The sequence below is a fragment of the Saccopteryx leptura genome, chromosome 2, assembly GCF_036850995.1.
Source record: "Saccopteryx leptura isolate mSacLep1 chromosome 2, mSacLep1_pri_phased_curated, whole genome shotgun sequence".
Lineage (NCBI taxonomy): Eukaryota > Metazoa > Chordata > Mammalia > Chiroptera > Emballonuridae > Saccopteryx > Saccopteryx leptura.
In genome coordinates, this window is record NC_089504.1 from 82701166 (window position 1) to 82711811 (window position 10646).

Consider the following 10646-nt stretch of genomic DNA (forward strand, 5'->3'; position numbering starts at 1 on the left):
ACTTGCTTAGAAACGCGAAACTGGGGAAAGGAGAACTTAAAATATTGCTTAATTTGAGGTCAGTAAAACGCATGGGCGAACTCGAAGATTATTTTACAAAAATAAACGTTGAGGAATTCAAGGGGGGAGCAAGTGGGAGAAAAGGGCTTCTTTGGGGAATAGGTATTGGTAGCCTATCATGAAGGTTTCCTGTGTCTCTCATCGCCCCTCCTCCCAGACGGCCCCCACTTTCCGCCCCGGGCCTTCCCGCTCCGGTGCTGCAGAGCTTGGCCCGCAGCCCCGGTGGGCGGGGTGGCTTCTCCAGGTCTCCCTTTGGCTCCGCAGGCTCACAGAGCATAGAAGCTTCACTTAGCGCCCCGGGACTGTAAGAAGCTCACTGGACATCTGCATGTTAGAGCCTCCAGCTCCAGGAAGCGGTGATCCCCAACTCACTGAGAAACTGTGTCAAACTTTGTGTGCGGGTGAGAGGCAGCGGGACCACGGCCGGTCCCCCTGGCCCGCGCTTCCCGGCCGGCTGAGCTGTGGACAGCGCACTTTCCTGTGGCTAACCCTCTCCGGACGCCTCTCGGGAATGGAGCAGTCCCACTGTGGTAGCAGAGATCGCAGCGGCAACGGGCGACCTCACCTGGCCCCGGGGCTGGTGGCAGCGGCCCCTCCGCGCCCGTCATCGGCGTTGCCGGTACCCCCAGGGATACCGCTTCCTCCAACTTTCCTGCGGCCTCCCAGCCTCTTTCTGCGGACAGCCGCGGCCGCCGCCTCCACGGCGGGAAGCGGAGGCTGCCCGCCCGCTCCTGGGCTGCAGGGGCCGGTGGGCACGCTGGGCTGCGGCTACCCGCGGACTCCCAAGTGCGCCCGTTGTCGCAACCACGGCGTCGTGTCGGCGCTCAAGGGCCACAAGCGCTTCTGCCGCTGGAGGGACTGCGCTTGTGCCAAGTGCACCCTGATTGCTGAGCGCCAGCGCGTCATGGCCGCCCAGGTGGCGCTGCGCCGGCAGCAGGCCCAGGAGGAGAGTGAGGCCCAAGGGCTGCAGAAGTTCCTGTACGCTAGTCACTCGGGGCCCGAGGTTCGGACCTCCGGAAGCAGCAGCAGAACCGAGAATTCCCAGGCGCCGAGCGTCCCCGCGGAGGTGACTGCTCTGGGACTGGATGCCTTGAGACAGGCTGGTGGTCTGGGGACCCCTGCTTTCGAGGGTTTACAGCCAGATTACACAGAGGAAAAACAAGGTGAGTTTGCCTTTTATTTCCTCTTTGCAAAAGAAGAAATAATTGTTTTGGAGAAAAACTTTTTGAAACAAGCAGCTGTGCCCTGGAGACGGGCAATAAAAGTTTAGATGAAGAAACTTTTGTTTAAGTTCTGGGAAATCGCTCTGCACTATGACGTTAATGGGTGGTTGAGACCCATCACATTCACTTTGAAAAAGCTTTCTGTTCCTCAAGGTGATAGGATTAGATAATGAAAAAGGGAAAGGTGAGTCATCAGCTGAGCAACTCTTGTTAGGAATGGAGTTTGCACCCTAATTTCTATAACTTTGTGTGAGTAGAACTTCCTAAATGAGCATCCAGTGAAGAGCCTATTAGTGAGAGGAGCTGCATTTTGAGTTTGCTCTACTGTTTTCATATGTAAAACTGGAGTTAATCTTCTGATCTTATGTGAGAAACTCATTGATAGTTGAGAGTACGGTTCTTTACCTGTGGGACAAATTTTTGGAGCCAGCCAGTAGTGGGAAAGAGACTGAAATCTACCAAAGCTGCTTTTTATGCCATTCGCTTCAAATTTTTAGGCGTTCCACGCCAATCCCCATTTGTCAGTCTCTTAAATTCTGGAATGCTCTAATATTTGACGTTTCAACTCTTCTCATAGGGGGGAAAAAATAACAAACTTTTCCAGATATGTAAAAATAGCGAAAAAAATTTCAAAGTCCAATATTGGGGATTTCTTGTCGAAGGAGTTTTAATTATTTTCTCTTACTTATCAACTACAAATCACTTTCATAAACCGTGTTAGGAGATATATATTTGGCTACAGTTATCCCAAATTAACTTTTCCTGCTAGTGTAAATCCCACTGTATTTTACTGAATTTGATAGTTCTTCACAGGGCCCAGTAGCAGAGTGTTATTTTAGTGTTTTTGTATAAATCCAAGACAGATTGTATCAGATGAAATTATACAATAATGATACAGTAAGTTATTAATTCATAAAATGCCCCTGGATTGTGAAAATTGAAGATCTTAAATCACAGGATGTACTTTTGAAAAAAAAAGACTATCTCTGTATTTAAATAAGGTATATATAATTTTTTACTTATGCCATTTTTTGCCCATGTTCTAGTTTATTTCAGTGGACAAAATAGATTTTACACATTTCTCATGAAAAATCAAAGAGGGTTGAAGAACAAAGTTATTAAACAAAATAGCTATAAAAGAGAAATAAAAGTTAAAATTCTGTTAACTAAATTGACAGATTTGGCTGACAACCCTCTGATAGATACCAACTTATATGTTTTTCTTGGAGGGGTACCAAACCGTTCTGTTTTATAGGGTCAATTATTTTCCTTTATTGTTTGCCTCAGTTGACCTTGTTTTTGAAAGACTAGTTTCATGGCTTTTCTAAACTGACTGCCTCCTCTTACACAATGTCCATGTACCATAGGAAGGTATTCTATTTAATTTACTCATTCATGAGACAAAGACTAACGGTGATTCAGAGGTGAATATGATATTCTTATGCAAAAGAACCTTATATTCAAAATGAGGAAACTGTTTTTCAAAAAACTACAAGATGTGATATACAATGATAAAAATAAAGAAGTAAAATGAGCTCTAGGAGCTGAGAAAACAGATTACATAAATGATATCAGTATTTTAAAGACACCTTATTGTCTAGTTTCATGCAATCAGTATTTCATTGCATTATATTATATTCCATGAGTACAATGTAATAACAAAAAATATACATAAATTGCTTTAGAGATGATATTTTGATACTTCGCATGTTCAGGGGATCTTATTTAGTGAATCATACTTATAATTAAAATGGAATGGCAGACTAATGCCAATTCATCTCCACGTGGCAGACCTCATTAGTGGACTTTTATTGTTTTATTCAAAGTTGAAAATACTAGAGTCTAGAGTCTTTGTAATTTTTCAGGAGCAACATCTTTTCTTTAGTTATATGTTTTATATCAAAACAGCTTAATGATCAAAGTGTTAAACTGTATACTTACTTTAATTTTATAATACACCATAGATATTTCTGAATAATTTAGGACATCTCTTTTAGAAAACATAAGTGTTTTGAAAATTGTGGTTGAAATAACTGCTTTAGGCAATATTTGATAAACTTTGTAGAAGAAGAAAGTTTGACTGAAATATTCTCACCACCCCTTGACATTTACTCTTTTAAAATGGAAATAGAGATAAAATATGTTTATAGGATAAACCAAAGTAGAAACTATTTAGTAAATATATGCATTATTATTTTCTTAAAGATATTCTTGTTTTATTAATATTCATATGCTCAACTTGCTGAGGTAGAAAAATGAGATTGTTGTGTAAAAATGTGCTTGGAAAATTTCCCTTAATATTGAAAGGGAGTTAAGATTTGAGGCAAATGCTTAGTATGTTATTTTTAGCACATATTTTTAAGATCCATACAGATTGCAATAGTACAATAATGCAGTTTCCAGTTTTCTGTTAGAAACAATTTGACTAACCTGATTTCTTGATATTTTCCTAGGGGTTGGAAAAAAAAGTTCTTATTTCACAGAGGATTATAAAAAATACCAACTGTTATCAACTCTCACATAAATTGATATATGTGACTGGTATGACTTGACAATGGTATTGCAGTAGTCAAAATGAAGTACACAATTTTGTTTTTATTATTATATATTTTAAATTATTCAGGTAACTTAATTGGAATCTGAAACATGAGCATTAAAAAACCAAGAACAAAAATACAGCATTAGTTATTAAAATGTTCATTTTCATTCTAAGATTCTCTTCTTTTGATTTTTTATCTAAACATAACTATTTTTTTTAGTTCTTTTTTCATGGGGTCATTGATAAGAAAAAATACCTGGATAACAACAAAACTGGGGTAACATTTAGTAAGACCTCAAATTTCCAAGGCAGGGCAAACAGGGTGAGATGTTGGTGTTACATCAACAGTTTAGGGTAACAGCAGACTTTCATATTTGACTCCTAAATAGCTACTGCATTGACATATTATATAATTTTATAATCTTGATATGGCATAATCAATAGCATTTTTCCACTGTTCCAACACTGGCACTTCAGAACGATCTTCTAAAATTCTTATTCAATAAAATTTCTTACAGTAAACAAGTATTACTAATATTCTATGAGGAAATGAATTATTTTATCCAGATTATTTTCTTCTTTTTTATTGAATTTATTGAGGTGAAACTGGTTAATAAAATTATACAGGTTTCCAATGCACAATTCTACAACACCTCTTCTGTACACTATATTGTGTGTTCACCAACCCAAGTCAAGTCTATGTCCATCATTATCCCAGCTATATCATACCTTCCTCTACCACCTATACCGCCCTCTTCCCTCAGCAATCACCACAGCATTATTTTTGAATAAGCAGCACTGTTTTGGGAAGTTTTTCCTTTATTTCATTTCTTTTTTTTTTTCTTTTTCCCCAGAACAAAAAGAGAGTAAATGTGACTCATGCCAGAGTGGACAAAAAGAACCAGTCTCCAAATCCCATCATCTTATCCTGGGATCATCTCCTCAGTCTATTGGTGTCATTGGAAAGCAAAATTTTAGGTCATCTATTTCAGAAAATTCAAACAAGGATGATAGCAGTCTGTCTCCTCACCGGGGAGAGCAATCAGGAGGTGAAGAGAGTCCCAAGTCTCTCTCATCCTCTGATCTGGAATCAGGAAATGAAAGTGAGTGGGCCAAAAAAATCACTGCTACCAGATCCAGATTTCCCTCAGTATCCTCAAGACCAAGAGATCCTCTTGATATCCTTACCAAGATTTTCCCAAGTTACAGGCGTAACCGGTTAGAAGGCATTCTACAATTCTGCAGAGGGGATGTGGTCCAAGCTATTGAACAGGTCCTAAATGGGAAAGATCACCAACCAGACACCAAGGACCTAGCAAGCTCAGGAGAATTAGGAAATACAGCTTCCCAGAGAGCATCAAATTTTAGTTTAGCTGGAATTGGTTTTGGAAGTAAATCAGCTTTCTCCCCTCTGCAAACCACTTCTGCTTCTTATGGAGGTGATTCAAGTCCCAGACTAGGTATCAGTCCATTACGGCTAGCATATTCCTCTCCAGGAAGGGGGCTGTCTGGTTTCGTGTCTCCCTACCTAACTCCTGGGTTGGTACCGGCGTTGCCTTTTCACCCAGTGTTGGATTATGCCTTTTCTGGGATGATTAGGGATTCTTCCTACCTTTCCACTAAAGACTCTATAACTGGTAGCAGGCTTTATTCCAGGCTGAATCAAGACAATATTTAATACATCTGCTGCCTATTATCCCTTTCTGGAGTGTTTCTAGAAGGGATACAATGCCATCCACACACCTACACCCACACTTCATCTATTAATGTGTTCACTATGTATGTGAGTGGATTACCAGGCCTTGAAGATGCTGGTTTTTTTTGTGTTTTTTTTACAAGCAGTATAATAAATGTTCAGATCTAAAGACTTCATTAGCATTTATTAAGTGAAAGAAGTATTTAAGCATTATATGTGCCTTGAATGAAGCCATTTCAAGAAATAGTTTTATTTTATACTAATGAGTTTTCTCTCTAAAATATACATTGTGAAATTTCTATTTTAAAACTATACTTGTTTTCATTTTATTTAAAAATGAACTATATAGTTATAAAATATATTTGTAAGTATGAAACAATCCACTATATAAAATTAACCAAAAGGAAGAATTGGAAAATTGAGGTACATCTAAATAATTATTGTTTTAAACTTTTTCTTTCCTTCTAATTCTTTGTACACTGGAGAGGAAAGTTATACAGAAATGTTTTAAAATATTTTATTCACATATAAATGATTAGTAAAACGTAAAACTTTTGAAAATTTTAAATTTCTTAATTTTAATAAATGTCTCATTTTTCATTTACACCTGTCATTTGTGATGACAGTGCCATAAATAAAACGTTTCTCTTTAAAGTGAATGTTGTGAATTACACAGACTAATGAAGTCAATTTTAGGAAATGAGACTCCGCCATCTTCTGGCTACTATCACTAATTGCAGCTCAGTTCAGATATAGTGTAGAAATTGTAAGTCAATGGTTACCTAATTTTCCTAATTCATATAAGTTAACCATTTTTAGATAGCAATTTTTAGATCATGCTACATAGAAATTTTTATATTATATAGTGAACATCTATTGTGGATGAGGACTTAATATTTTAGTATGCTATGCCTGTATCTGGGGAAATAATCTTTGTCATATGTTTGTGACAAGAATATAGTAGTCATTCTCAAAGGTAAAAATAACATTATTCAGAAAATTTAAATGGCTGTTCAGATAAATATTGATCGCATCTAGATAGATGATGCTTAATGCATTGAGGGAGATCATAAGATTTCCAAAGGAGAAAAATTGTCATTAAATTTTATAGGTTTTTTTGAGATTTTAAAAATACTTTTTGTTCTCCATCTGGAGGATTTGAAAGCTATTTATTTCAGTCAGTGGAAAGTCCCTGAGAAAACTGCTTACAAAACAATTTTATAAAGTTTTTTTTTTTTTTTTACATGTCATCATTTTTTCAAAGGACAGTAGCTTCATTGTTATTGTTAGAAATAAATAGAAACCCAGCTGTGGTGTAAAAGAGTTGATGAATTAGAGATGGTTTAAACAGTGTGAGCAGCACAATTCACTAGATATTTCTTAAATAAGGTGTGTGTGTGTGTGTGTGTGTGTGTGTATACTGTTCATTCAAGCCCTATCAGTTCTATCATCATAAAGGCTTTCCCATGAAGCCAAATTGAAATATATTTCTAAAATATATTTTACCAGCAAATGTCATATTAAAAGATTGTATACTATTTAACACTGATTTAGACTGTAAATATGTTTAATAGAGCATGCATTAATTTTAATGATGTGAATCTGAGAAAGAAGAACCTGTAAAAATTTGATACAATTAATATTCATTACTTACAAAAAATATTTTAGATTCTAAGCCTGAACTGTGATACAATGCCTGGCAAGTTGTTGATATTCAATCACTACACTCTGAGTGAAGAAAACCATTTTGGATAATAGAACTCTTTGAGACTCAGATGAAACTGAAGAATTCTATAAAGTGGCCTTCAGGCACACAGTTTTGCATATAATTTCATGGGGTTCTTGAATTTCCTAACTGCCATTCTGGTTATTGTTAAGTTGTTTCCATTGCATTAACTCATTTATTGAATGCTATTTTTTTTTAAAAAAGTGATCGGTATTGTAGAGGATACCAAACATAAAATACTGTGTTCCCAAAGAAGTTATATTACACAATAGAGATCTTATTTAAAAAATAAAACAATGCTACAATTGCTAAATTCTTTATGTGATTTATATAATGATGTATATGTGTCCATTTGAGAGACTAAATTATTTTTTGACTGGAAGAACATCTATTCTGGGTAATATTCAAATTAAAAAAAATAACTTTATAATCTTATACCTTAATTTATATGTTTTGCATGTTTTATACCCTTTACAATAATTTTATAACTTAAATAATTTTATAGAGTAGCTAATTTTGTTCAAACATTAAACTGTATATGAGGAAATGGTGACTCAACAGTAGTGTTGTTCATCCCCACTGTTATAATAATAGTGTCAATAATCAGGTGTGTAAGTTGCTTCAATTTCAGTTAGACTATAAGGTTTGAGGAAGGATCATGTTTGTCCACTCACAGCTTTGTACAGTATCTGGTACATAAGAGGTGTTCAAGTAATAGTTTTCCACTGACTGAATTAAATAAAAGTTAAAAACAAAGTACTAATTTAGGTATTTATTTATTTAACAGCTATGAATTAAGCATTTACTTTGTGCTAGGCACTGTACTAGATACAGGGGACAAAGAGGTAACTCAGATACAAGACCTTGCCTCAAGTTGCAAAAACAACCAACCAATTATTGTTGATACTATTGACATAGTTGTTATACTAGTGAGTTCTTTGTAATTTTTTTTGTGTGTTATTTGACAAAGGAGTGATAGCTTTATTAAGTATTTGGTAGATAAGCAAGAAACAACTCAAGAATGAAAAACAGACAACTTTTATTGATCAGTGTCACCCCACTAAATTTAATTTCTAAATAAATAAAAAGATTCTCAACATCACTAATCATAAGAGAGATGAAAATTAAAACTACAGTGAGATATCTCCTCACATCTGCCAGAATAGCTATCAGCAATAAATCAACAAATAACAACTGCTGTTGAGGATGTGGAGAAAAGGGAACCTTTGTGCACTGTTGGTGGGAATGATGATTGGTGCAGCCACTGTGGAAAGCAGTATGGAATTACTCCAAAAAATTAAAAATAGAACTGCCTTATGACCCAGCAATTCTACTTCTGGGAATATATCCAAAGAAACCCAAAACACTCATTTGAAAGAATATATGCACCTCTTTGTTCATTGCAGCATTATTTACAGTAGCCAAGCTTTAAAAACAGTCCAAGTTCCCATCAGTAGATGAGTGGATAAAAAAGCTTTGGTACAAATGAACAATGGAATGCTACATGACCATAAAAAAGAAGAAAATCTTACTTTTTGTGACAGCATGGATAAACCTAGGCATTAGTTATAATGCTATGTGAAATAAGCCAGTCAGAGAAAGACAAATGCCATATGATCTCACTTATATGTGGACTCTAATCAGCAAAATAATTTAATGAACAAAATAGAAACAGAAACATAGATACATAGAATAGATTGATAGCTGTCAGAGAGGAGGGTTGGTTCTAAGTGTATAATACATCATACTGTTTGTGTCTATGAGATTTTGTTTATTTCTCCTGTTTGTTCATTTGTTGCTCTCAGTTTTATATCCCACATATGACTGAAATAATATGGTACTTAGATTTTCTGTGTGAATTTTTCCACTTGGCATGATAGTCTCAAGATCCTTCTGTGTTGTTGCAAATATCAATATTTTATTGTTTGTTATGGCTGCATAGAATTCTATTGGTATATGTACCACATCTTTTTTCATCCAATCAAAGGACACTTTGACCACCAAGAATAAATACTGCAGTGAACATAGGGGTACATATGTTATTAAGAATTAATGTCAAATCTTTAGGTAAAAAGCTAGAAGGGTTTCTGAGTCATATGGTAACTATATTTTTAAAAATTTTTGAGGAACCACCTTACTGTTTTCCATAGTGGCTATATCAGTTTTCATTTCCATCAGCAGTGAATGAAGGTTCTGTTTTTTTCCACAACCTCTCCAATACTCGTTATTACTTGTCTTGTTGAAAATAATCATTCAAATGAAGGTGGCATCTCATTGTAATTTTAATTTTTATTTCCTTAATAGCTAATGAAGTTGAGCATCTTTTCATATATCTGTTGGTCATTTGTATGTCTTTGTGAGAGAAGTGTCTGTTCAGGTCCCCTGCCCATTTTTTATTTAGATTCTTTGTTTGGTGTTGAGTTGTATGAGTTCTTTATTTTGGATATTAATCCCTTATCAGAGATGGTGTTTGCAAATGTCTTCTCCCATTTGGTTGGTCACATTTCTATTTTGTTGGTAGTTTCTTTTATTTTATTTTTATTTTATTTATTTTTTTACAGAGACAGAGAGAGTGTCAGAGAGAGGGATAGATAGGGACAGACAGACAGGAACGGAGAGAGATGAGAAGCATCAATGATCAGTTTTTCGTTGCGACACCTTATCTGTTCATTGATTGCTTTCTCATATTTGCCTTGACTGTGGGCCTTCAGCAGACCAAGCAACCTCTTGCTCAAGCAGTGACCTTGGGTCCAAGCTGGTAAGCTTTGCTCAAACCAGATGAGCCCACACTCAAGCTGGCGACCTCAGGGTCTCGAACCTGGGTCCTCCCCATCCCAGTCTGATGCTCTATCCACTACACCACCACTTGGTCAGGCGGTAGTTTCTTTTACTGTGCAGAAACTTTTTATTTTAGTCCCATTTATTTATTATTGCTTTAACTTCTCTTGCCTTTGAGACTGAGTTCATAAATTTCTCTCTAAGACCCAAGGTCCAGAATCAAGTTGTGATTGATTCTCACCTATGCACCTGTCTTCTATTATGTCTGTGTAATATTCAAGACCTTATCATAGGCCCTGGCCAGTTGGCTCAGTTGTGGAGCATCAGCCTGCTTGTGGATCTTCCAGGTTCAATTCTCAGTAAGGGCACTCAGGAGAAGCTCCCACCTGCATCTCTACTATCCCCCCCATCTTCTCTCTCTCTGTCTCTCTCTCTCTCTCTCTTTTTCCCCTCCTACAGCCATGGCTCAATTGGAGCAAAGTTGGCCCCAGGGCACTGAGGATGGCTCCATGGCCTCTGCCTCAGTACCTAAGAAGAGCTCAGAATGGAGCAATGCCCCCGATGGGCAGAGCATTGCCCCCTACTGGGCTTTCTGGATGGATTCTGGTCAGGGTGCATGTGGGA

General features: G+C 36.9%; 1 protein-coding gene across 1 annotated transcript; it reads left to right on the top strand.

The window, feature by feature from the left end:
• The first annotated feature begins 304 nt into the window (after positions 1 to 304).
• On the top strand, positions 305 to 5650 carry LOC136394706 (doublesex- and mab-3-related transcription factor A1-like). Its single transcript, XM_066368268.1, has 2 exons — positions 305 to 1223; positions 4677 to 5650. The coding sequence occupies exons 1-2, from the start codon at positions 389 to 391 to the stop codon at positions 5498 to 5500; spliced, it is 1659 nt and encodes a 552-aa protein (XP_066224365.1). The 5' UTR covers positions 305 to 388; the 3' UTR covers positions 5501 to 5650.
• The last annotated feature ends 4996 nt before the right edge of the window (positions 5651 to 10646 follow it).

Coding starts and splice junctions, on each gene's coding strand:
- LOC136394706 (XM_066368268.1), top strand. CDS start 389: ATGTTAGAGCCTCCAGCTCCAGGAAGCGGTGATCCCCAACTCACTGAG. Junction 1,224..4,676: donor TTACACAGAGGAAAAACAAG/GTGAGTTTGCCT, acceptor CTTTTTCCCCAG/AACAAAAAGAGAGTAAATGT.